General features: G+C 35.6%; 3 protein-coding genes across 24 annotated transcripts in view; 2 read left to right on the top strand and 1 right to left on the bottom strand.

The window, feature by feature from the left end:
• The window catches only part of CASK (calcium/calmodulin dependent serine protein kinase), a 243,228-nt gene that overhangs the window by 92,755 nt on the left and 122,497 nt on the right, over positions 1 to 27,976 (bottom strand). For all 22 annotated transcript variants that reach the window (XM_030019535.2, XM_030019539.2, XM_030019537.2 and 19 more), the window contains exon 6: positions 3,824 to 3,926. In XM_030019535.2, the coding sequence (XP_029875395.1) occupies positions 3,824 to 3,926 (103 nt within the window). The remainder of the gene's footprint in view (positions 1 to 3,823; positions 3,927 to 27,976) is intronic.
• Positions 5,750 to 10,380, top strand: GPR34 (G protein-coupled receptor 34). The gene is made up of 2 exons (XM_030019560.1): positions 5,750 to 5,847; positions 7,631 to 10,380. Exons 1-2 carry the CDS (start codon positions 5,845 to 5,847, stop codon positions 8,789 to 8,791), a joined length of 1,164 nt encoding a protein of 387 aa, XP_029875420.1. The 5' UTR covers positions 5,750 to 5,844; the 3' UTR covers positions 8,792 to 10,380.
• GPR82 (G protein-coupled receptor 82) lies at positions 18,628 to 21,431 on the top strand. Its single transcript, XM_030019561.2, has 2 exons — positions 18,628 to 18,994; positions 20,221 to 21,431. The coding sequence occupies exon 2, from the start codon at positions 20,254 to 20,256 to the stop codon at positions 21,286 to 21,288; it is 1,035 nt and encodes a 344-aa protein (XP_029875421.1). The 5' UTR covers positions 18,628 to 18,994; positions 20,221 to 20,253; the 3' UTR covers positions 21,289 to 21,431.

Raw genomic sequence — 27,976 nt, 5'->3', positions numbered from 1 at the left:
TTTATTTACAAAAATATTGTGACAATTCATACCACATTCTGAAAGAAAAATTGTGCAAGGAAGAAGACAGAAATCATAATGTGAGATTGCTCTATTAAATCACTGACTTCTCAGGGGTTCCACTACTCCAGCTGCATCATAACCATGCAAACATAACTGTTTCCTGTCTACATCCTGTTCCATAAAAGAATTCACTTATAAATTATGATGATCTGTAACTACTGTGTACACTGCCAGAATTCCATCTTGAAGTACCTACTTCAATGCTTCAAACGAATACACTTAGCAAAATTTTCCACTTCTGATCATAAGAACTGCAAGAAGACACCTTCAGAGATTGGTAGCTCATGAAAACAATTTCTTATAACTCAGAAGATGACACATGCTTATTATTCATTGCGTTGCAGCTTATGGGCAAAAGCAGTGGAACAAGAAGTATTTCCTTACATTCTCCCTTCTGGTCTATGAAAAAATGAGTTATGGCTATGTCCTTTTTTGGTACTTAATAATAATTAAACTCTCTTAAAAATAAACTCAGCTGGGCTGTTAGCTGATAAAATAGCCATGTTCCTAAAATCTATTCCATAGACATTTTCACTAATGACATCTAAAATGATGTCATAGCTTGCTATCATGAGCTCCCTTACACTTCTGCTAAATAACGCTCTATCGGCTCGAAAGAAAACTGTAGTTATAATCCTTCTAAACAACACAAGTCTATCTTTGGACTTATATCAAAAGATTGGGACTGGTCTACTTTCAATACCTGGGACTTAGTTTAACTATTACAAAACCCCCCTTTCCCCCAAAAAACAATTTACGCACACTGGAAAAAAGCTGTCTTTTGTTAAGTTAAAAAAAAAATCCATAGTCCCAAACAAAGCAAAAGCTGTACCCCAGAAGGCAGGCTTTGAAGACATTGAGGGAGAAAATTCCCTTCTATTTGTGTTCTCCTGGGGGTACACACAATCTGGGCTTGCCAGGCATAGGTGTGTCAATGTAAAAAGGTAAGCAAAATGGCACAAACGCAAATGCATGAAAGCAGGAAAAAGATTTTAGAATATGGGTAGCCTCTGAATGTTTTAGATGTAGCAACTCCTATTTTAGGAGGAAAAATACTACCACAAAAGAAAGTGATCATCATAGATATTGAAGAGCTTTTGTATAATGGCTGGATTTTTATGCAAGATTAAGGGAAGGGTCCTATCAGTTGAACTTCACTACAGTTGAATTACTTTCAGTGTTGACATGCTTTTTCTAAAGGAAAGCTGTCCTTTTCTGGTTTAAAAGATAAACTACACCAAGCAACATAAAATAAAGAAAGAGAAAAGATTTCTTTTCTTGAACACCAGGGTCATCTACATAGGGATTTACACTAGTAATGAGTATATGCTGTTAGGGTATCGTGGTAATACCCATTACCTAGATACAGACAGATTAATAAGTATTGCACTTTCTGTAAGTATAAGGCAGCGTGTTTTCAGTATTGTAAAAATTTTAAGGTGTACTGAGCACTGAAATGGCTTAGCACAGGGGTTTTAGGTCAGTAAGAGAACCTTAATGCCATAATAGCTTTTATTTAATAGAGAATTTCTTTTTTTATGTGTTAACCACCAAATACAGGAATTGCCATGCTGAAAGGGAAATGATTGACTATGTTAAACTGAATCAAATTTTTTCACTAAAAATCAGAAAAAGTATGTGAAAGTGAACAGGTCAGCTATTACACTGCTCAAACTTCTCTATAAGGAGAGTTTCTATTTCATTTAGGAGACAATTAAGAAATAAGTAGTGCCTGTAATTTATTATTACTACAAAACAAAATTATCCATAGGGCATATGGATAACTAACTTAAACAAACATGTAGATAAACCATTTTTTACAAGATATTTATAGCCCAATTCAAACAGACAGTATTGTTACTTTCATATAACACATAGGGGGTGATACTGTAAAGTTGAAGAAATAAAATCTTGCAAGTGCTCTGTAGGGGACTGTCTACTAATATGCCTTCAGGTAGGACTCTGGGAGGGAAAAGAATTGCCAGATAACAGATGTAGTTTGTGGTATAAAGACTAAAATGGAAGATGAGAAGAAAGAGATAAGGAGTCTGTTAAGGAGAAAGTTTGAAACAAGTAGTAGAACTGAGACCTCCCATGGTATATAAATGAAGTGGAATTACTCTGGATATCCCTGAAAGCAAGAAGAATTTGAAGCTGAAAGTAACAAGTGCTAAGGAAAAGGGTACAAATTGGAAATGATGGTTGAGAAAGAGGAAAAAAAAAATGAAGGCAGACTGGAAAGAAGGAAGGAAGGAAGGAAGAAGTTGAGATGGATGAGGCAAAAGATACAGATACAGAGAAATATTACACTGATGAGGCTTAAGAAAGAAGCTTCTATATGTACTGCAAACAGAACTAGAAAGGAATGAAAACATTTTTACATAGAAAAGGAAAGACCAGACAAGCAGTGATAACTGCATGGAAGTTGAGCACGTGAACGATGAGTGCGATCACAGAACAGTGAATGGTAAAAGGAAGGGAAGGACATGACAAATTTGGGGAAAAACGCAGGATTTTCTTTCCAAGTTGAACTTGAGGTTTCTTGCGAGACAGCTAGTAGTCTGAAAGAAAGTACACTGTATCTGACTACCTCCAGAAGAGTAGCTGAAACAGAAGAAATGGATAAAGTTGCTCAGTGAGAATATAAAGAAGAAAAATGAGAGAATCATAAACAAAAGTGTAGAAACTATCACAAAAAAAGCAGTGGCTGAGGTACAGAAAATTTGAGAAACACAAGAAAAGTAAAGAAAGAAGTGATCTTTCTATTAAGGAAACAACAGTAGCTTAACTGAATGAGTATTTTCTTTGAAAAGATGTATCTAGCTCTCTACGTTAATAAGATACTTAGATATTTCCAGGGTATTAGTGATATCTGGAAGGGAATGGAAGCTGTTGGTATGTTTATATTGGATTTGCTTTTTATTTTAAAGAGCATATAAAAGCCAAATTGATGCAGACCTTTAAGGAATTAGATAAGGAAATCAGAGTTTTTGAAGCAGCATGGTACTGAGAGGAAGTTACTCGTTTTGAACAAAAAAATATTAAAACTAACAAAATCTTTTGTTGTGGTCTACTCTGGCAATGAAAGCATCAGAAAATTGATTGGGTCTTCATCTGTGCAGGCTGATTAAAGCATAACCCTATTGTCTGGAACAATATGGAAGGCAGCTAGAAGAAATAAAATCCACAGAAAACAAAACACACTTAGTCAAAAAATATACATACATATCAAAGTATTGATGTCTTATGCAATAATTACAATGAAATATTAAAACACAGAAAAGAGTCACATGTGAAAACTAGTAAGATTTTGCTATTAAACAGCATAGCATTCTGACAGAAATTGCCTAGGAAACATAGGGGAGCATTGACGATGCTGTAGTAAGTCCTTACTCAATTGCTTTGACATACATTTCAATCCTGATAGCATTTTTATTTCATTTGCTTTGTCAAGCATGGAAGAATTATGCCAAAGATTGTATTAAAGTGGAAAATTCTTTGCTTTTTTTCAATGTTATTTTGATCAAACCAGTGTAAGCTCCTTTTGAGTAACATTTAGATGGATTTAATACTCAGTATATGTACGCACAACAATTCTACTAGAAATTTAGCTTAACTGTGTGCATTTATAATGTTAACAAAGTCTTTAGTGAAAGATTATTTTTGAGCTCTTGTTTTGCAGGCCAGGCTGTGTCGGAAGAACAGAACTCTGCAGTACAACATGCATAATATTATATAACTTCAAAGGAAAATTTCTTACCTCCAGCAACTAGCCCAGACTCTCCTAACTGAATTGCTACCCCGAAGCCACCAAGCTTTACTGGGGCTGAATTCTCTTTTGAGGCAAGCAGTACACAGTGTGGCTGAAAAGACAAAACCCCAGACAAATTATTATATTATTTGAGAAATACAGTTTGCATTTTAGAATTTATTTTCATAAATTTGCAAACAGAAGCTAGAATTTGGGTTTTTTTTGAAAGAATTTCTTAATTTCAGATATATTTGTTTCTGGCATGGACGACTCTTTCTTCACTGGCTTCCCTTTCAATTGTCCTAGGCACAGCAAAATCCTTCCAGGACTTTTCAGAACTTGCAAGGAATACAAAGTGAAATCGTAATAAAATGGAGATAAAAAATTAACACCTATAATTTCTTACCTGGTATTATTTTTTCTTTTTACCTTTCACCCTTAAGCCTTACACTGTTTCAATTCTCCAGCAGAAATATCCTGCCTATGATACATTTTGTGGGATCCTATCCTTCACACAGGGAACATAAAACACTATTTTGAGCCTTAATCACAGAAATCACTGATCACTTTCCAACTGCAGGAAAGAAAAGGAACATCCCTGTGATGTTTCTAATAAATATTACAGTAAAGGGGGAAATTGTTTAGGTTTCTAAACTGAATTCCAGGCACAGTCATCTATACCTTTGATTTTCCACAGTGTTTCCACTAATAAGAGTGAGGTATAACGTATAAAAATGGAATAATATTATACAACAATTTGGATGTATAGTGACTGGTGTAGGAGGAAGCAACATACAGACAAAATCTATTGGAACACAATTTAGTATTTAATACACATAGCCAAACTACCGCATTTAATATAGAACAACTTCCTGCATTTACTCAATGCCTCCCTTTGCAGTCAACCATATTATTTAACAGGAAGAATGTCAGATTTCTATACTGCTTCTTGAAAATACATTACCACTTAAATTACAAAACTAGGAACTCAAAATAGTGCAAAGGGGCTACAACAAGCTCAATCTGACTCCCTGTAAAGTCATCATCTGTAACCACCTATGTTTTCTTTTAAAAAGTTTCGATTGTATGAGAACAAGCACCTTCAAGTAAGAATGCATAGCCTGTTTACAATTCTAACTGAAATCTGCAGAATCCCATAAAAGCCCAATTCCTAAACAGATGATATATTAAGAAAGTTAACATGGGAAGTCTCATTTCAAATGCTAAGGAGAATACTAAGCCAAGACAATGTTCTTGAGATGATCATGAAATTTAGGCTACCTTATACCAGGACTTCTAGAATCCATTTTTAAATTTGCAGTTTATAAATGTAATTTTCAATCCCTTACATCCTATTTAAAATAGTATTACTAGGTGGTATTATCTCTGCATATTGTATTTCACTTCTGCCTTTTTGAAATTGTTAAGCTGCACACTTTGGGCACTTTCACGTTCTCTCATTGCTATCATTCTGAGTGAAAAAGATCAACCTCAATTTTCTAACCCCAGGCAAGGAGGAAGGTAGATGGGAGAACTACACCAACATAAGCAAAATGTACCATTTCACTGTGGTGTTGATTTATATTTACCCTACATTTGAAAAAGTGATACTATTTCCATGACATTATTAAAAAGAAGACAGGCTGTACCCAACAAAATTGTCATCCAAAAAGGAAGCCACTGACACTGCCCACCAGAAATAAAGTTTCTGAGAAAAAAAATCCAAATCTCCCATTCAGAGTGAAACTCAGAGAAAATTTTATTGTAGAACCTCTCCCAGCAAAGCCCAAATTAACAGCAAAATTGATCTTTTCAATAAACTGAGTTTTGCTAGTTTAAAATATCTTTTAAAAAAAACAGTTGCAACACTAGTTAAACTTCCCCTTGTTGCTAATTGTACTGTGTCAGCTGATTCTCATCACTTTCATAGAGAAGCTGGTACTTTAGCTTTCTAATAAGAGGACTTGCATGTTACTCCTCCCTGTCTTCACCAGTGGTTTTGACAATCAGGAGAAGTTCTTAATATATAAATGGTAAGTGGCTTCTTTTATACTTAAGCTATAGTAAAACAAATTTCTATTAAAATTTCTCTTAACTGCAGAGGTACTACTGACCTTCAAACCCTTTCTTAAATATACTTACGTATAAGCATGCCTGCTTGCTTACAGACAACAAAACTTAGGATAACGAAAAGTTATGTTTCTAATGTATCTGCAGTGTAACTGATTTTTCTCTCTCATTGACCTAAAACTTGTCACTACTTAGGCAAGTCATGATGTCAAGCATTTTTATAGAAAAGCAACATAAACAAGAAATTCTAGTAGTAGATAGGTTTCAAGATGTATTTGAAAGCATCATGGTTTTTAATCAAACTTTTAAAATTACTTCTTGTCCTGACAATATGAATAGCAAATATGAAAACAGAAATATTTTTGAAACTGCTAAGATATTGCACAAACTTAATGCAACTGTAAGCTCAGCCAACATAGGATGTTAAAATATTTTAGACAGTCCTCTCATAATTCAGATTCTGTATGTACATTAGGTCTTACTAAGAATTTTACCTAAAGTGCTGCCATTTTCACTGCTGTAGCTATATCACACATTTAAATGTAAATTTTCATTTTTAAGACCTAGCATGCAAATGAAAAACTATTTTAAAGTTATGTATATGACAGTGTTTTGTTGTTGTTTTTTTTCTTGTTACTGTTGTTGGACAACTAAGTTCAGAGTACCAAAAACCATTTCTGAAGTTTTTATGAGATATGGGGAAAAAACCTTGCCCTGTTAAAATTGAGGACAAAAATTAGTAATAATATCATTACTAATCAGTCTTAACCGTCTCTCTAAACAGCTCATTGTGATTCTGCTCTCCTAACCACACACTTTCTTGGTCCTCCCTCTTTGGTCAAAGCTGTCTTTTATCTTCCTGATTGTAGCTTCCTGGTCAAAAATAAGCTTAGTGAAATTAAAATTTTGAAATGAAAACAATGAAAACAATGAAGATGTGAAAACAATCTGTTACTGCATTAATGTGGTTTCCAGCTAATATTATTTTATTTGCATAATATTGGTTTGTGAACAGTCAAGAAAAGGAAAAAATACTTAAATTTGCATGAAGATATAAATGATTATAAACAAGCTACTGTAATAGTACTGACTCACAGTGTTACTTATAACAGATTACATAGCCAAATAAATATTAATTGACAATTGCTTTTCTAATTGAAAACTAGTGACTTGCATGCGAGAGATCCTGGGGACTTACTTAAAATTAATACTGATGAGTTTAGAATTGTTCTCACATATTCCTATGTACTTTTTATCAACACTGAGAATACTTCACTTAGCTATGCTTACCTGTTCTTGCATGTTAATTAAAAATTTTCCTGTGTTAGAAAGACTAATCTTAACATCTGAACTTAAAAAAATCATTTGTACTTATAGATAAAACAAAAAATTTAAATTTCTAAAGTTTGCAGCAAAACATAATGATTGATTTTTAAAACACAAGATAGTAATAAAGATGTAATTACAAAAATAGTTATCTGTGTGAGTACTCTGTACCATCTGTTCTTGCCTACTTCACATGAAGAAAAACGGGGAACCGATTATTCTAGACTTACATAGTATCATGATATCCAGCTGAAAGTCCTGCTTCTACTCAGCTACAGTGATACTTTGGTGCATTTACTTTTTTTAGTTATTGCCTTTTATATTTACATCACATAAGACTGTATGCAATAAAGCAAGCAAACATGTGAAAATGATCCAATGGCAATTTAATTCTTAAAATTTCTCTTTGCATCCCTACAGAACAAAAAATCCTCACAAATGATGGCTGCAGCTTCAGCTGATTTACTGACCATTATTCCATACAAGGAAGACTTCTGGAGTAACCAAACTAACCTAGCCATAAATGCCTCGGAAATTCAAAATAATGCCAGTTGTCCCTTAGATGAGAACTCACTGTCACTTGCTTTGATAGTTTTTTACTCCATTATTTTTGTTGTTGGATTGGTTGGAAATATTATAGCCCTGTTTGCTTTCCTGTGCATTCATCAGAAAAGGAATTCTATCCAAGTTTACCTGCTAAATGTAGCAGTTGCAGACCTTCTGCTGATCTTCTGTCTTCCCTTCCGAATACTCTATCATGTTACCAAAAACACCTGGATGTTTGGACTGATTTTATGCAAGATTGTAGGAACTCTATTTTATATGAACATGTATATTAGCATAGTACTGTTGGGACTAATTAGCCTAGATCGTTACGTAAAAATAAATAAGTCTGTGAAGCATCCTAAAATGTTAACTACTACACGAAGTATACATATTTGTTGTGTGGTGTGGGCACTTGCACTAACAGGATTTATAACAGTAGTTGCACCATCTTTCTTTAAGAGTGAGGACAGCAATTCTACCATGTGCTTTCATTACCGAAATAAACAGAATGCAAAGACAGAAGCAATTTTAAATTATATTATTGTAATCATTTTTTGGATAGTTTTTTTCCTTTTGATACTTTCGTATGTTAAAATTGCCAAGAACCTTCTAAAAATTTCAAGGAAAAGAGCAAATTTTCCCAACGCAGGAAAATACACCCAGACAGCAAGGAATTCCTTCATTGTACTCATTATTTTCACCATCTGTTTTGTTCCTTACCATGTGTTCCGGTTTGTCTACATTACATCACAGTTACAAAATCCATCTTGTTATTGGAAGGAAGTAATTCACAAATGCAATGAGGTGATGCTTATATTTTCATCTTTTAACAGCTGCTTAGACCCAGTTATGTATTTCCTAATGTCCAGAAGTGTCCGTAAGACTGTATTCCAACTTATTTGCAGAAGAATTCATGGAGATTCAGGCCTAACTCTGGAAAGCACTTCAGAAATAAAACTTGGACAATATACACAAGAGCGATTATCTACTACCACTCCCCACACAAGTTCTTTGAAGAAGAAGTCTCTGATTTGATTGTTTAAATGAATGGGTACTAGCTTCTCTTTGTCACTCCAGGACATCAATTTAAGACTACCAAATGCTATACTGTAGAGCTACTAATCCTGCCTCTGTCTTCCTGTTAAAAATGAGAAGTCTTACTTCTGTTTGTGAAAATGAGAAGTTACTCTTCAGAAGTATTTTACTCTTGTTTATCCAAGAAAACAAAACAGGAAGTTCTCAGACATCTTCTGTTGGACTAAACTAGAACACTAACTCTTTAAGGAGATTTTCACCAAGTGGTGTCAACCTGCATAAGGAATCTTGTATATAGACATTAATATTACCAACTTGTGTATGTAAATAATAGATGAATTTTGCAAAAAGTAAATTGTGTCCATTTGAAAAAGCTCCATAAACCATTACAGATTTTATGTACTTCTCTGTTTTAACAGGTTTCAAAGAGATCAGCATTTTAATTACATTTATGTAAGTATTTTTTCCAAGAAAATATTTGAGAATTTAGCAACATATGTAGCTTAAAAATGAGGTGAATAATACAACTGCCATTAATTCAGTTATAATTACAGAAGATACACTTAGTTTTATTAAACAGCAAAATTAAAATATTCAAGCCTCCTAAGCTCCTTATTATATTTTCAACATTTTAATGAATGTCAAGGTTGAACACCTGAGGAAAACTAAGCAATGCTTTTAGAAATTAGAAATTAATGAAGGAGAGATGACATATGGGTATTTTCAGTTACCTAAGATCTCCTTCAAACTCTGACAAATTTGGTGACTGCAGCTACACAAAGTAGTTCAAGAAGGAAAATAAAAACTCACAGAACTGAGCGTAAAGAACAGAATAGAAAAATTAGCTCTCGTGAAGACTTGACACACAAGCTCTGATCTTTACTTGGGCTCAGTCACCGGTCTACTTACAGATTTCCAAAGCCAGGCATTTCAGCTGCACGCTTCCTCCCTGGCACAGGCCTTCTCTTTTCACGTGATTAAAATAATCTTGATAATTGCTGATGCTATCTCATTAGCAAAGTAACAGCAATGTCCCATAGATACAACTATATTCTCAGCTTAAAACCAAACAAGTTTATGTATTTAGGCACAAACCAAAATTTCAAACTGTAACATTGTTCAAAAAAAAGGGGGCTGAAGGTGGGGGTTGTTTGACCCAAAGACGAGTAAAGAGGCAGTTATACGAAGAACAACTTAAACGTCTGGCATGAGAGGCCAGAAAGGTGAACAAATCAGACACTAGATGTTAAGCTCCATAAAATAAGGATTTATTATCCTGAACATACCAAGCAATATTGCTCATGTAAGCTGGTTTAAAGAACTTGGTTTTAATACGACTACCAGTAACTTCTCTGATGGATCACATGACTTTTAATGCCAAATCTTTGTCAAACTTGTGGATTTTTACTAATTCTGTACAGTATTCTGGTTTTACAGAAGCTACTCATAAAAATCCTATTGAGCAAAGTAAACGTAACACTTCACCTCTGCTAGATATAAACTTGGTTTAATTTTTATGTGTTTTTACTTCATTCAGTATTGGTGAAACTGGGTATAAACACATTAAACAAATTACCGTTACTAGCTAATGTTTTTTGGTTTTGTGGTTTTTTTTTTTTTTTTTTTAAAAAGGGTGAGGTTTCTTAATCTTCAAGAGAGAGATCCCTACAAACATGTAATTTTCATAAAAGTACGGTGGTAACTGCATTTTTTTCTTAAACATTTCAGCATACAATTAAGATATTTGTACAATAATTTCTGATTGATTCTCACAGTAATTGCATTATATTTTTTCATGATCTTTTATCTAGCATCTTGTCATCCTATTACATGTACACTGAAGCAAGAACTGTCTTGGCTCTGTATTTGTACAGTGCAAGGAATAGCATGTTCCTTGCCCTCTGCAATTGTCCTATGCAGTATAGTAATTCTACATAGTTACTCAACTCTGGTAAATCTAGAGGAGTTTATAAACCATCACTGCACAAGATACATACACTATCTCATCATTCTTTCTTTGCCTATATTTCTACTACTGTGAGTAGTTGATTGATGACACTTATCACCAGGCTGGGGAGGGTGGGGAACATGGGACAGGATGGACATGAACGACACAGTGCGGCCTGAACAAAATTTGAATTCTAAAATTCTTTTGAAGAAAGTGTTCTGTTTAAACCAGAATTTTAATTTACAAGGGCTGCAAATCATGGACACTGCATGACTGCAAAACCAGATCTGTTCAGGTCTCTTCAGAAGATCAAGTAATATTATAGGGCTTCAATGCTACAAATGAAGTTGACTTTTAAAGCCAAAGCCAAATAGAAATGTGTTCCACAGGACAAAAAAAGACCACCTTAGTATTCTCGGCATACTTCTTCTGTAAATTATGTAATATTTACTTGGTTACTATAATATTATTTTGTAAGCAACTAAATACATAAAAGGACAACAGGAAAATAGTCAAGCAGTACAAGTTCAAGATTCTGGTCCATCATGTGAATAGTATTACATGGGCTTTTTTGTTTTTAATAATTTCAACAGTGAAATCTAGTCAGTATTTTCTTCAAGAGGAAAGCCTTAAACACCCATACCTATTTGCATTGATCAGATGTGTTCTACATGACAGCCATTCTTTACAGATTGTAGAGAAGGAGCACCAAGGAAGGCATGCACAATATCAGCAGACAAGGTTTCAGAAAAAAACATTTTAGAAGAAACGTCAAAGAGTAACACTTTCCCAGGACTACTTTAAAATAACGCTACACGTTAAAATGTTTCAAAAGCATTTCAATACAGGATAATCTGTTGCTTAGACCAGTCTCTGTACACAAGCAGCAAATATGACCCAAATCTTTTAAAGAGATTTCAGAGAGCTACAGTCTAATGTTCGTATTAGGCAAATCCATAGCACCTATTAAAGACAAATAAAATTAGGCAAGCTTGGATGTATAAGGTACTCTAGGTAAAAGTGAATAGATTTGTTTGAGGCAAGCCATGTACCAGAAAATCAATAACAGAGGAGCTCTCTGGAAGAGCTGAGAACTGGGATAAAGGTGATATGGTGTATTTGGACTTCAGCAAGGTCATTTACTAAAGGCTCTAAGAAACCCTAGGATGTTAGATGTTAACTCTTGCTTTAAAACTGGTTAAAAATTGGAAAGAAAGCTTAAAAATACATAGTCTTTTTTCTTCACGATATTCCCCAAGAAAATGCAAATAGATAGGTTTACGAACATGTTTAACACTACAATGTGGAATGAGTGAGAGTAAGGAGATGACGAAGTTTTCAAACAACACACAATTATTCAGGGTAGTCAAACCTAAAAAAAGTTGAAGATATAACTCTCTGCTGAACAGCAATAAAAGAGCTAACAGACAGTTAAAATTAGGAGGAAAAAACCTGAGAAGTCATCATTGTGCTATTGTATAATTTATATGATACAGAATCTATCTAGATATCTAGATACAGACTACATTAAATAAATAACTCTTCAGTTCAGAAATGAAAATCTGAAAGGGAGCACAACAAGTCTATAACGGCAGGTATGGCACAGAAGAGGGGAACAGGTATGACAATATGATCTTTGCCAGAGTGTGGCATTAAGAGAGTAGCAGTTAGAAGAAAAAAATAACCCCCAAAAGCAACCAGACAAGTGAAAATACTTATAGATTTGCAGTACTATGTAAATCAGTGCTTTAAGATGTTAAAGGCCAGATGTATCAACTGGCTGAGAAAGGGATCTGAAACTAGACAGCACTGTCATGTAGGAAACAACTACTACTTACCAAAACCAAAAGCAGGTATCTTTACTATTTTTTAAAAATATTTAATCCTTACATTTTTTCTGCAATCAATTTTCCCAAATTTCAGGGTAAAATGCCAGGCTCTGTAAAACAATATTACTGAAGAGCAAACAGCTGAAGCATTCTGGGAGGTGTGCTGAAAGTTACACTGTGACATGTCAAATGACCATATAATTAGTCACTTTAATAGTGTCTCTTACTTCTTATCTTAGCAGTGCTTCCTAAGTACTATTAGGGCCAACTATAGCAATTAGTTGAGTCTTCAGCTGAATTTCAACATGAAAATGATTCTATCTGTTCTTCTTTCTCTAAGTAGAGGCTAACTCAACACACATCTCCACATAACCTGCATGAATCTTGTTTTCCTTCTTTATTCAAATCTACAACACATCCTCAAATTTCAGTTGGTGTACCAAAATGTCACCTCTTTTTTACCATGTAAAAAGGAGCACATATTCTTCATTAGAATAAATAGTTACAAAATGCATAAAAAGCATACATGCTGGCTAGTCACTTCTGTACCTTTTAGACTTGACAAATACATTAATAGCTATATTCTTATACATATATTCCTTAAAATGAATGGAAAAAAATAAGCCAAGAAACAAAACTGTTTGCTAGATACAAGTTTATAGCTTGAATCATAAACATATCAAAGTGTACCTGGTTTGAGTAAACAGCTGTACTAGTTTTGGCTGGGATAGAGTTAATTTTCTTCACAGCAGCTTTCATGGGGCTATGTTTTGGATTTGTGCTGAAAACAAGTGTCGATAATGCTGAGATGTTTTCGTTACTGCTGAGCAGTGCTTACACAGCATCAAGGCCATTTCTGCTCCTCACCCCACCAGCGAGCAGGCTGGGGGGGCACAAGAAGTTGGGAGGGGACACAGCTGGGACAGCTGATCCCAACTGACCCACGGGATATCCCAGAAGATATGACCTCATGCTCAGCAATGAAAGCCAAGGAGGAAGTTTGCCAGGTCTGCCATTTCTCAGGAACTCGCTGGGCATTGGTCAGCTGGGGGTGAGCAATTGGGTTTTTTTGCATCACTTGCTTTTCTTGGTTTTGTTCCCCCCCCCGCCCCTTAAAGCTTATTAATCTCTCTTTATCGCAAACCATGAGTTTTCTCTACTTTTACCCTACCCATTCTGCCCCCCACCCCACTGGAAGGGGAGTGAGCGAGCAGCTGTGTGAGTCTTATCTGCCTACTGGGATTAAACCGCAACCCTTTTTGACACCCAACGTGGGACTCAAAGGGTTTGAGATAACGACAGATTTGACCAGAGCGTGTTAGAGGGAGCAGGAGGGAACATCAGAAGCAGCAGCCTGCTCTGCAGCAAAGCAGCCGCAAGAACAGGAGGGGGAAGAGACAGAAATCATAAACAAGTTTTCGCACTTTTACCCTTCCGATTCTCTTCCCCATTCCACTGAGGGGGAGCGAGTGAGCGGCTGTGTGGCGCTTACCTGCCTACCAGGGTTAAACCACAACATCAGCTTTCATTTTCACACTGAAATTAACTGTAATTATGGTTTTAACCTGCAAATTGGTATTTTTTATGAGGGCAGACAACTATCAATTGTTTTGATAACGCAACATGGAAAAATTTAACTGAACAACTTCCTTCACAACATCAGTCAATGAAACTATAGAAGAGAAGTGCAACTTAGATCACTGATAAACAAGTGAGAGCCACATTATTCCTGGATGTGGAAAGTTCACATGTGGATGCTCTAGTTTACTGCTCTCTCTGAAAGCACATACAGAATCAGGGTGGAGAGGGGGGAGTTGTGTTGCACAGTACAATAAAGTGTACACAGAAAAAGAACCCATTGATAACGTTCCACCAGTCCAAAATATATTTTCAACGTATTCTCTGTAGCACTGGTAACCTTCTGACAGCCTTTTTTCCATCCCTTACACAAAATCCCAACTACTGTGGAATCCAAGGGAAGGGAGAAGGTGCTACAAAGCTGTCACCATTCACTGCTTGTAGAGTGAATTGGTAGGAAAAATCCTTGCACAGAAGTTGTTCACAGATATCAGGAGAGTGAGAATAACTGGGGGGAAGGGATGAAGCTGGAAAAAGCCTTAACATTGAAACTGCACAGTTAGAGTGGGAAGTGTAGAAATAAGAACATGAATGGCAAAGAAATGGCTAATTGTGTATCATAGTACTGCAAAGTGAGAAACAAAATGAGGAGGAAAAAAAGCTGGGGTTTACTCATAAGCCTATGTTTTAACAAGCTGAATGAATTATTTAAAATATACCAACACGAATACATTCTGGTACATGCTACCTTCAAAAGTTATCTTGCTTTTGCCTGAAAATAGTGAGTCTTGCTTCCTTTAAGTTTGCATACAAAGAGTGCTAGTACACCTTTGCACTTATTACAAAGCAAGGCCACCTTCTTCATAGAACTCTCAAACCACAGATACAAATGACTGTGCTTTGAAAAGAAAAATATACTTGCTACTCCTCCCACAAAAATTCTTACTAGGTAAAGATGTTAACGTCAGCACGGTCAACAACAAATTAAAACTCTGATGAAAAGACAGGGTCATTTTTGTCAGGGGGTATAGAAATGTTCTTTATCAGCAAGGAATTAATTTTGCAGCCAGAACTCCCCAGCTTGCAGCCAACAGAATCTACCTTTTAAGTCTCAGTTTTGCTTTTACTGCCACATTTTAGGTTTTTATTTTTGCTTTATTACTTTTGCATTTTCACAGAAGCTCAAGAAGAACCTGGAAAAGCCAGAAAGCTGTTATACACAAACATATTTAATTTGAAAAAACACAAATTATAGTATGGTGCAGAAACACAAAGAGAAACTTTCCTATTTGAGTATGATGGCCAACACAGTTTTCACGTTAAAAACTGATTTCTTAAGTTAAAAGTAAAAATCATCATGACCAATACACAGCCAATGTTTTTTTAGAAGCAAACACAGTTAAAGACACCTCTGAGAGCTGCAGAAAGAACGTCATTGGGGAAAAAAAATACCAAGTATTTAGCATTCAAGACCTGAAGTATAAAAATGTTGGAAGATTATTTTTGTTAGTACTGTCAACTTCAAGCTAAGTTTTCCTGCATAAAAGACATTGTTTGGCTTGTGTTTTGTCTATGTAAAACAATTACCCAGAGCCCATGAAACACTTAACTTTTTATATTTTATGACAACCAAAGAATTGAAGCTATGAGTGCAATATATCCCCATTTCTATATCCCTAAGGATGCTACAGAGTTATGCTGCATACACTTGTAATTCATCAAACAATGTAAGAAGTTTCATTTTGGGCCTATTTTGCTGAACCACAAGGGCAGTTCTAAAACTGGTGAAAATAAATCATTAGTGAACAGCAAAGACAGACCCAGCTCAAACCTGCCAAATATTTTATCTTCACTGATTCAGCATAGTGTTTGACTCAATTAGAGTAGATTTAAACATGAGCTTAGATGATTTTGCTTTGATAAGCTCTTCTTACAATACTAAATACATACACTGACTATAGCTAAAATCCTCATTATATCAAGTCAGGAGAAGAGCTGCACACATACCGGGTCACCCCTGCATGGAAAGCTGATGAGCCGGCAGAGCACCATGGTTCCTCTCTGCAACAACTCTCCTGATATAGATGTCCAACTGAAAACATTTATCGTGTAGTGCATCTGTCTTAAGAGTTTATGCAGTCAAAAACCCTTTCAATTTTAAAGTTTAAGGAAAAAAAAATCGCCAATGAAACTAAGCACCAAAAGTCAAAGCTCTAGGCAAACTACTTGGTAAATGATTTTTTTTGGAAAGAAAATATGGATCGCACTTGTGTAGTAGCCAGTGCATCTTAGAGACTTATCTTGGTATTAAATGCCATACAGTAGATCAAATTCCAAATACATGAAATTAAATCTCAGTTTAAAGGCTGCTGCATGCTTGGTGCATGCCGTACATCTATTCGGTATGATTCATCCTCAGCACCCATTGTAGCCATACCCAGGGTCGCACACTTTTCTGTGCCCTAGCCTCAGCAGTCGCCTTCCACCCTTCAAGATGCAGAGACTGAGTGCATCCCTTGGGCCCTCCACGGCACAGAGCGAGCCAGGACTGCTACAGGAGCCAGAGGTAACTGAGCTGCTGCCTTCTTCCATCCTGCAAGGAGCAACTGCTGCAAACGCATTATATACTCTGTTGTACAGCAGGAACAGTCCAGTTCTCCATTTGGTTTGTGACAGGCACAAGGAGATAGGAGGTTGACCGGGCCGTCTTCTATCATCTCAAGCAGGTGGAGGGGAGAGGAAGTGGCCAGGCAGCCTGCAAGTGGATCACTCTGTCATATATGATTATATTACATAACACGCTAGGTATGGGTTATATGCGGCTAACTGAAATACCTTTCACCACTGGGAATTTCCCTGGATTTGGGCCACAAAATAAGTTGTCTGCATACAATGGCAGAATGCAACATATGCTGCCTTCTGGCATATAAAATCTAGTTACATGTGTAAATTAGAAAATGATCATGGTTAAAGAGTATAGAAAATATAAATAATTGAGGTGAAGAATGCACATGAAAGCCATTATGAAGAACCTAAGAGCAAATGGCATAAAAGATGCACTTTTACCATTATCATCAAATATATACCATATCATCAAATATATTTTAGATAAAATGTGCCATTTGTAAGTTAGGTGAATGGAAATAGTCCACTAAAAGAATAATGTAGGTGCTTACTAGAGCTTAGAACCAACTGTAACTGTATTTCTGGGGTTGGGTTTTTTTTTTATACTTATCCCATTCCTTTGTTACTCATCAGTTCCAAAATGAAGTCTGATAGACTGTAATTGAGTATAATAATCTATTACCACACAATAATTCAGAAAAAAATGTAGCATTATCTCTTCCTACAGCAAGAGTTATGGTCATCAAATTATAAATAATACAGGCTACAGTTAATAACAAACTGAGTAATAATAATTAAAAAAACCCCTACTAACTGGAATTGCTCACACAATTTTTAGCATGTCTCCTTTTAGCAAATTTTCAGGATGTGCTTTCTTGTGTCTAAACCTGTATGGAACACCACAGTAACAAGAACTTCTAAGACTACTTAAGAGACTATTAAATATTTAATGAATGCAAGACTCCTTTGTTAGAACAAATTTTAATATAACTATACATTCAAAAGTGGAAAAAATAAAAACAAGGTATAACTAAACCTAACAGGAACAAGAATTAAAGCATATGCAAACTAATTACTAACACTCCACAGCAAGTTTCCCCTCACTTAAACTTCATCTTAAATGAGATCAACTATGTAGTCTAAATAAGAGGCCAGCATATGTATCTATCATTTTAGTAAAAAAAATATAAAATTAATAATGAGACTGAACAATAAAATTGATAGTAGATCACTGAGGTGGATTCTCACAGTGTCTGTTTAAACATAAAACAAAACTAACAAAACAAGAACCTTACCGAAATTGCAGAAGTTTTTGTATGGTATCTCCTCTGTTCTCATAAAGGAACTTACTTATAACTGTTAAAAAGCCATATCTGACAACCACACATGTATCAGACAGAAGGAAATCCAAAGGTCTCAAGCTCTGCAGAGCTAAACAGAGTTTGACTGATCTGTGATCAAACCTTTCCTGTGGAGGAAGGAAATTGTCCTGTGCACACTTCTGGATGATTTGTATAAAATACAGTATTTCTTGGACACAGAGTCAGTTTTCCCCAACTGATGCCTAGAACGTATCAGCTGTAAATTGCTTCCACACAATCCATCACCTGAACAGACACATGAGGTGTTCATTTGGTCACTCATATGAGGACAGACATGGATACAGTATTATTGCATGTGGGCTTCAGGAATAGACAGTCAGGTTTGTGATACCTCTTGGAGCTGAAGAACAGTTAAATGTCATTGAAAATACAAGTTTTCATGCGTAAAACAGCAACTTCTTTTTTTTTTTCACTCTAGAAAGTGGGCAGTCCTAAAGAGAATGACAGTAACAATCCCTCCACCCCCAAAAAGAGGAAAGCACTAGACAAAGGACTGTAAGGTGTTTCTATGCCATACCTACATGACCAAAGGACTGTTACTATCGCTTTTCGACACTATCTCATTCTTTTTATTTCTCTAATGGAGCTGCACCCTGACCTGATTTCAACGTTTTTTTTGCACAGACAACATCATCTTGCCTGAACTTTAAATGTCTAGCCGCATTTTGACACTGTAAAAGAAAAGCGTACATTCTAAAAACCTACTTATGTCAGAGAGATATTCTTAACTGTACTTTCCAGATTCAAGTATCATCCGTTTCATTGCAGCATTGGAGATAAAAAGGACATCAGACAGAAAAATTTCCTCTCTGCAAAGGAAGGTTGCCTGCAGCTTGCATAGGTAAGCTTAAAACTACTACTTCTTTGTTTCAACTGACAAAATTTGGGCATTGACACAAAAATGATCATTAAGACTTCTAAATGACTGAATTCAACAATTACTTTGTGAATGTAACTCATTATCGTAAAAGAATTTAACACATTTTGGTTCAACAATCCATATGGGACTTAGTGTACACTAAAATGCAACAGCTATAAAAGTCAGTTTAATTTGCAAGTTGTCAAACATGGCCTACAGCATAATTTTTAAATATGACTTTTACAACTTTTTGCTATCTAATCAACTTGGTATCTGGCCTTTTTATCATAGCTACACAGAATCCTCTTTGGTATCCGAGTTCATTTACTTACAGCTGTTTAAAAAAAAATTATTATCAGTCTGTAAGCTTGAAATCTGTTGATTTTTTCCATATGATTTTATATGGAACAAAAGCTAACTAGGATACACTTCACTAAAACAGTACCTGTACAACAATAAAATCTCTCTTCACTACAGGTTAGTAAGCTGAAATGCCAGTTTTTATATGCAGTCATTGTATAGAGTTTGATTTCTTATTTTCAGCCTGGAAATTGAGAAAAGATTGAAAACTGAACTTGGAAAAATACATATATATATATATATATATATATATATATATATCAGTTTTCAACAACCATTTTCTATGTTGAAAAATACAGACTGAATTGCTTATGCAAAAGGTACATCTAAGACTAGACCTTTGAATAAAGTAACGTTAGATACAGGTATCAGCACAAAATAAATGCACCTATTCCTGCATCACGCACAGTCTAATTTATACTTAAATGGAGGTACAGGATACTCCTCTGCATTTCTGCAATTAAAGTAGTACTTTGCATTTATTTTGCTTATTTAACTGAATATAGTCTAGAAGTGGTTTCCAAAGTAGGTTACAGATGTTCCAGAAGATTGAGAAATAAACCAAGACCACACAGTTATTGTCAGACCCTAGCTCAAACCTTCTGTTTCCTAGTTTATTTTATTAGGTTCTATGCATGTAAAATCTTTGGGGTTTAACAAACTCTCAGTGGAAGAGAGCACCCAAACGGTAACCTCATGCAAACTCAAGATGATAACCGCAGAGGACAAACAGCAGTTAGTAACACTGAAAAGTAGGGGAGAAAAAGAAACAGTTAAAATAAGAGCAAAGAATAAGAGAGATGTTAGAGGCACATTACAGAAGAATAATTCTTTTCATTGTGTTTCAGCTCTGACCATTCATTCAAGAAATACCAGCATAAATGAGAAATTCAACATGTCTTCTTCAGCCATCGTTAGCTACTACTGTAGCTCTACCAGTCATCTACTCTTTCTTATTTCCTGCTGGAAGTTTTGGAAATATTCTTGCTGCCTGGATATTTTCGAGACAAGCACCCACAAAAAGAACACAATACATTTACCTGGCAAACCTTGTCACTGCAAATTTACTTGTATGTAGCACAATGCCTTTTCTGGCTGTCTATTTTGCAAGAGGGTACCAGTGGACTTACAACTCTGTAGCATGCAGAATAGCAAATCACATTGGGACTCTCATTATGCATGTCAGTATGTATGTTACGATTATAATTTTATGTTCAACTGCTCTAAGTCAGTATGCAACACTGAAGAAAAATAGTGACACACAATACTCTCAAGTGGTTAATGAAAACTTTTACAGATGTGTACTTGAAAAATTTCGTCAGCCAAAATTTGCTAAATATTTGTGCATCATTATATGGCTTACTGTGCTCTGCATAACGGTAATAGCTATAACATATAATGTCCAGGGAGGGGCTATGGAAGAATTTCAGAGATGCTACAACATCAGGGTAGAAGCTGGGGAATTTACCACAATGATTGCAGCTTCTCTTGCCACTGCATGTTTTTTTTTATCTTTTATGATAGTTTTGTCATCATACTATTCTCTTACCAGACATCTGAGTAAAATACAAAAAAATACCTGTATTGGAGAAAAACATCTAATTTACAATACAGTGAAAAGAAACATTCTTGTCATCCAGATGATATTAACTGTCTGCTTTCTTCCGTATCATATTTTTAGGCCAATTTTTTATATACTGCTTACAAATAATGACTGCCCAAGGCTAAACCGTCTAGTGGAAATTAAAAATTTCCTTACTTGTCTTGCTGCTGCTAAGAGTAGTTTAGATCCAGTTATAACCCTTCTGCTAGATAAAAAATTTAAGAAATGTCTGTATGGCCTGTTTACAAAATCCACACCAGAACACCACAAACGTAAAGCTGATATTTTCACTGAAGAGACTCCCGAAATGTGAAGGAATATGAAAAGATTTTAGTAGAATATAAGTAACAATAAACTCGTTTAAATTACCTATAACCAGACTTTGATATGACATGGTGAATATTTAAGTAAAATGATAACATATTACTTGTAATTTTTTTTTCAAATTATCTTGCTTGCTACATCAACATTAGCCATAATAAATCTGATGTGCATATCCAAATGAATCCAAGTGAACTGTGTAATACCCCTTCATCCATGCAATGCAAAAGACATTTTATGTTTGACCCATGGACAGTGTTTTCTACCTAAATAATCAAGGAAGAAGGCAGAAACTAGGCTGAAGTTGAGGACCCAGTTTTCTTTTATCATCAATAAAAGAATCCCAGGTTTTGGACACGGGTTTCCTTTATACAGAAGGCTGAACAAAGCACAAACGTTTTCTCTGCAATGGCTGAACCACATATCAAAGGCTTAAGGAAGCAGGCACAGAGAGCTACAAAACACATTCAAGATTAATATGTGTTTTTTGTTCAGGACTATTTGGGTAGAAAGTTGATTCCTTTTTCTTTTTAAATGGGGAATGCATCACGAGATGCTAAAACTCTTTAGTGCATAAAGAAAATTTCTTGATGACATCTTATTCTAAAGTTACTGAAAAATGCCATTATTTACTTTAACTCTGTCCATCACATTAGGGTTTTGCTATAGGAACTGTTTTTTTAGGAGTAAAAAACTGTGTTAAGAAATTATGTACTTTTTTTATTCTAGCCTTCACAGAAAAAGCTTTACTACAGCTTTCTACTAAAATAGCAGAAATCTCAGATTTAAGATTTAATTTATCACACTGCACTGACATTTCCTATCATGGCCACAGTGTTACTGAAATTACATCTGTAACACGGTGACTCTGAAGAGAAAGTTTTGATGGTGACAGATAACCTGCAGGAGTGAAGTAGCCACAAAAGAAGAGAAATTAGAAAATCTAGGATTTTACTTAGTGTTTGAGAAGAATGGGTTTTATACATGCTCTGTAGCTTTGTCAGGAGTAATTTTTCTTGCAGTCTTATCCAGGACAGTCCCATTCAACAGCTGAGGCAGTGGCTTCCTTATTGATACGCAGCCTTGGTGTACCCAGGATACCATACTCACCCCAAAGTGCTACAAACTTATTCCACTTCAAAGGTGCATTAACACATGCTGCTCCAGAAGCCACCTCCTTCACACCAATGTTTAAATCCAGATCATTTATAGAAGAGTGCATAAAGCACAAAAGATCTACAAAATTGCAACATATCTGAATATACAATAATATTCGGGGCGGGGGGGGGGGAAGGATGAAATGCATACATGCAGTTATTTCTAACCTCTGGTACTACTTATGATTAAACCCCCCCCCCCCCCCCCCCAAACCCCAAAACAAATCACTGGAATTTCCATACTCCTAGCCTAATCTTGTGAGGTATATTCTATGGTTTAATTAGGAAGGCATAAATGCTTATTATTTACTGGTATACAAAATATATTCAATGATAAACATTTAATGATCATTAACAGTATGAGAGCAATGCAAACCAGGAGATTTTGTGGCTGGAAGGTTTTTTGTTTTTTGTTTTTTTTTTAACTGTAGAAGTTAGAATATCATGATGACTTAAAGATTTCAATTATTTTGAACCATTTCTGCAGAAGACACTTAAGATTACATAATGTTTTTTTACCTTTGTACAATCTTCTCTGCAACTGAGATCAAGAGGAGTTTACTGAGTGTAAAAAGTGCTATAAAATACTCGGTATTCTGAGAAATCCTATTGCTCATCCAAAACTTCACAATAAAATGTAGTAAGCAATTCTGTCTTCCCAACAATACCACTGAGTTCCATGACAGGTACACTAAACCGACCCAAGTGCCAGTAGACACAAAATACTAGGTCTTCTCTTGGAGGGACCCCAAGACTTCATATCATCTGACAGCTGCTTCGTGTTCTGCAGAAGTTAAATAAAGATGCAAGTGAAAAAGACAGAAAATCATAGGAATATAGTATTTTATTTAATACAGTGTTACCCGTGATAATAAAATTTAGTGATTGCTTCTTTCACAGGATTCCCATGTGATGTTTAGCATACGACTTATGGAAAAACCTGAAGTTGGCAGCTTCAGGGTCTAATTCTACAAAGCGCTGTAGGAAAGTTGCTCTGCGAACACAGTCCTTGAGCATGGGAAGCTGGTTTGTGCAGGTGGGTTTTTGACTGCGCAACACAACCAATGACCAAGTACCTACAGCAGGACTGAATCGAGCAGTTTAAGTCCTCCAGACGGCACAGTGCTGCTTAGATGACTGGTTTTAGATCAGTAAGTCTGGGTGAGCAAAGCTGTTTACTACCAATATGATCTTAAAACTTGCACAGGCCCAAACTGAGAACCCACTACTTCTGTCCCTCCTTAAACACATTTTCTAGGGAGTGTATTTGCAGTTGTTAGGATATCTCAGCAAAGCGCCTGCCTGTGAATGTTCTTCTTAATATAGAGTTCTTGATGGTAGCATAGGTTTAAGTCATTCTTTCTCCACTTTTCTAGTCACTTGTTCCCCAGTGCTGCATTTATCAAAAAGGCAAGAAAACGGATGAAACTTCGGGAACTACTAATCAAATATAACTTTGTGATAGACTCTTAGCAAAACGCCTTTCCACCTTTTCTACATAGTGCCAAAAAAATGATGTATACTTTACTTTTTTCCTATGTAGTCTGTTCAAGATGATGTCTCCTTTAAATTTTTGAATTGCATCTAAAATTTTTCTTGTTTTAAATAGTGGAAAAGCTTTCATACAGTACAAGTAATTTTAAAAACTACAAATTGAGTAATACATTGGTCTAGCATTTGACAGAATAGTTCATGGAGGAAAAATACCCCAAAACAGAAAGGCATGAGGGAGGGACAGAGAAATACTTCAGCAAAATGCAGCTCGTTCTAAACTTCTTGCACTGCTTAGACATCCTGGTGCCAAACCAGAAGTTGGCAAGTGACTCGTGAATTGTAAAATAGGAAATAAAATAATTCACTTCCACAGCAGGGAACACAAAATCCTAAGGCAAATATGCACAGCATATGGTTTGCAAAGCAGTTTAAAAGACTGCAAGTGTCTGTCTATTTTCTGGTTAATCTGTTCAAATGTGCTACATGGATGGCCAGCTCATCGATCAGAAGATACATGTTTTCTGACTGGCTGGGCAAATGACTGGAATATATAAACTTCCTGATCAGAAAGCATGTAGATGTTGAGCTCTAAGTAGGCCAAGCAGCATAAATATACTTCTCAGCAAAACTGCTTCTGAACACCCAGCAGCCAGCTAACAGTACACTAAGAAAAGGGCAGGACAAAATGAGAATGGGGACTCTGAGATAGGAAGCAGTTGCTACTGGATCTCAAGGATCTAATAACTTCTAGAAAATACAGAAAAAGCACCAGTTATTATTGGCTGTCTCCAGAAAGCATAAAACAGGTTCCATGCCAAAGTGAAAAGAGTAGAAGGAAAGTAACACGCAGCAGATTTCTTGTTTTGGATATTCAAAGATTGGAAAGAGAAGATGGTCTTAAAGAACAGCTTCTATTCTGGTTATTTTTTTATATATTTGAATATACACTATTTACATAAACACACACACACACATATGTACAAGCCTTACTCATTTTCTAGATACACCTAAAAGCAGAAGTATAAGACTCTTGAACTCTACTGGCAAAATCTGAAGCGCCTAACTACAAGTAGTTTAGGCAGTGAAAGACAGAAGTGGTAACTGTGTGCGCTCTCAGAATGCATATGGTTAATTAAGTTCTGTATAGCGCATAAATCAACATGCAAATCTATCCACAGATCAAGTCTCAAGTCACCTGGACCAACTGAGATTTGTATGAGACTCACAACACAGTGCATTAATGCTTAGTTCTACTCTCTGGAAAAAGTGGTTTTACTTCCAGCCACAGAAATATTGAACTGAATCTTAACAGCAGAGAAGGCAGAATCCGTGTATTTTTGCTTTAGCAGTTTTATCTATTTAGATGATCACATGTTGGAAACAAGTGTTCATACCCACTGAGATAAATGAAAATTTTGGATGTCTACATTTAGCCAACAAGCTTGCTCTGACTTCAGTTGCACACCAATCATTCTACTGATCACAGAAACACATACAAACATTTAAACTATAAGGAAATCATAGAACAAAGTCGGAGTATTTGGAGTGGACTAAGGATAAAACCCCCACAATTAATGCTCTTGATGTGATTAAATTACTCTTGTATCGGTTATATTAAAAGGTATTTTTATAACAAGATTTCTGCAACTATATAAAATGCTACATAAGCATCACAATATAGGCTAACTGAAGATTGTAAAACCTCTTGATGTTTTACTGATAAAAAAACATTCCGTTGAAGTTATTGCAAAAATGAACAGGTGAAAAAATCTGCAATAAACACTGAAGAAATGCACTTTTTATAGAACACTGTCCTGCTTCATAACTTACACAATGCTTAAACAGCCTATTTCTTGAGCTGAATACCATTCTACTTTCAGTAACTAGCACAAAAGTCTTCTACCAAGATCAATGTTAGTCTATCCTCTTACTAAAAGGTAACTCAGTGAAACTGTCAAGGCAAGATAAAGCAACTTTTCCCACATGCTGAGAATGTAATGACTCAAAATAGTGAATGCTGACCAAATGTGACTGTGCTAAATGCACAGTGCTGCTTTAGGTACTCTACACCACATTAACTGCCATAGGGATTGGAAATATTCAAGTTCACCTATTTATAACAAACCCACCAATTCAGCTTTTAAAATCATAATTATTAAAATAATTCTATAGCACAGAACTTAAGGAAGTTCAATGATCAGTGGTATCCTTCACAGTTAAGAGTTGCAGAGGCATACTATTAATTTGTCTCCTGCTTGAAGAAAGTTTACAGCTATAGAGCACATTTTCGTTACTTGGTTTTAGTTCCATTAAATCTCCAGGTATGCATTATTGCCTGTAATAAATGTGTTGTTGTATACAAGGGAACTATCTTCAGTTGTATTTATGTTAAGAGAAAAACCACTTTAATGCAGAGTTAACCCAATTTGTTACTTTCTTATTCCTGAAGGTGAAGTAAGAGAAAACACTATTTTGCAGGACAGAATATAGTGAAGTGGAGATTTGGAAGAAAGAGATAAGCCATTTTTCTCCTAGTTCTTTGTCCTGTTTTAAAGGTCCTCTCCCACTCATCACTTTTTAATGACTATATTAACAAAATACTTTCATTATTGTCTAATACTGACAGCTCAAGAGAAAGTGGCTGACTTCAGTGACAAATGGTACTCAAACTCTAGCAAGGGTTTTATGGAAAAAGCATCTCATTTCAGACCCACATTACTCCCATTTCCCCTTTTTTTGATCTCTTACATAAAGATCATTCTGTATACGTATTCCTGTGTAATAACAGTCTATATTGGAAAAGACCCCATTTCAATGTTGCTACTTTTGGTAGCCATCTTTTGGGTATTTCTGACACAGCAAGGTTCTGAAAGAATAAAAGGAATGGCTGAGTCCTATATCACTAGGTTGGCAGAATAGGAATAAATGTTGTGGTAAGGGAAAAAGTTCTTGACATTGGCATTTCTGATGCACAGCTGTCTTGAGTTTTTCACCTTCCTGTGTTAGCATTTTCTACTTTCCTTATTGTATGATCCAACTTCCAAGCAGTGACTGAATGCAGGATCACATTAACTGCAGGTGAAGCAAAGGTGTAATTGTCACTTATTATAAAGCTTTTAAGCAATGTTGAAAGGGGTCAAATTATATACAGAGGCTCAAGAAACGTCTGGTCTCACAGAGCAGTGAAGGAAATTAAGACAACTACAGGCCATCTTGTAAAAGCTATCATGTTTTGATTCTGTCATCGGAGGTGAATCTGGGGCATATGGGAGTTTATCATAGGCTGCGTCATAGTGCTCCAGAAGCTTTGGTAGATCTTGTCACTTACAGAAGTCAGGTGACGTTTTTGGCACCAGACTACAGCAAACTGAAGTATTCCCGTCTAACTCTTCCTAATTGGTCAAGACCTAAGGGAGCACAAAAGTGGCTAAAAGACACCTAATTCTTACAGGGACTATAAGGTACAAATTTTCCTGTGCAGCAGATAATGATCAAACATTTTGCAGTTCACAATAACATTCACAGAAACCTTAAGAAGGAAAAAATGTAGTATGACTATATCAACCTTACAGATTTTTATTAATTCACTTTCATCTATTCAGACAATTTGGAAATTGGTCATTTAGTCTACTTCCTTTCAAAACAATGTCTACAGTGACATCTAGAGCTGGGATATTGCAGTTAGCTTAGTATGTTACACACCCAAACCCTACACGCGTATTTCTGCACTGCTTTTGCCAAAATGAAACACTATCTGTTGGTTTACACTAATTTAGACTGATACGTTAAAAATTCTCGCTCACTTATGTAATTGAACAGGTTTATTTCTAAGGATGGTATTTAATGAAAACAGTGATTTTAAAGTTTTCAGAGTCTGAATAAGCTACAAAATAAACTCCCATTTTACACTCAGTAAAATGGGCCTCCCTCAGAGGCCCTTGAAACTGAAATTTGTTTTCGTTCAGTAACATAGTCCAACAAAAACAGGTGCAGCTTTCAGGAAGACACAGCAACATAAAGATGATATTC

This window comes from Aquila chrysaetos, chromosome 7 (assembly GCF_900496995.4).
Source record: "Aquila chrysaetos chrysaetos chromosome 7, bAquChr1.4, whole genome shotgun sequence".
NCBI classification, from domain to species: Eukaryota; Metazoa; Chordata; class Aves; order Accipitriformes; family Accipitridae; genus Aquila; species Aquila chrysaetos.
The sequence above is the reverse complement of the archived record's forward strand: the minus strand, read 5'-3'. Positions and strand labels throughout refer to the sequence as shown.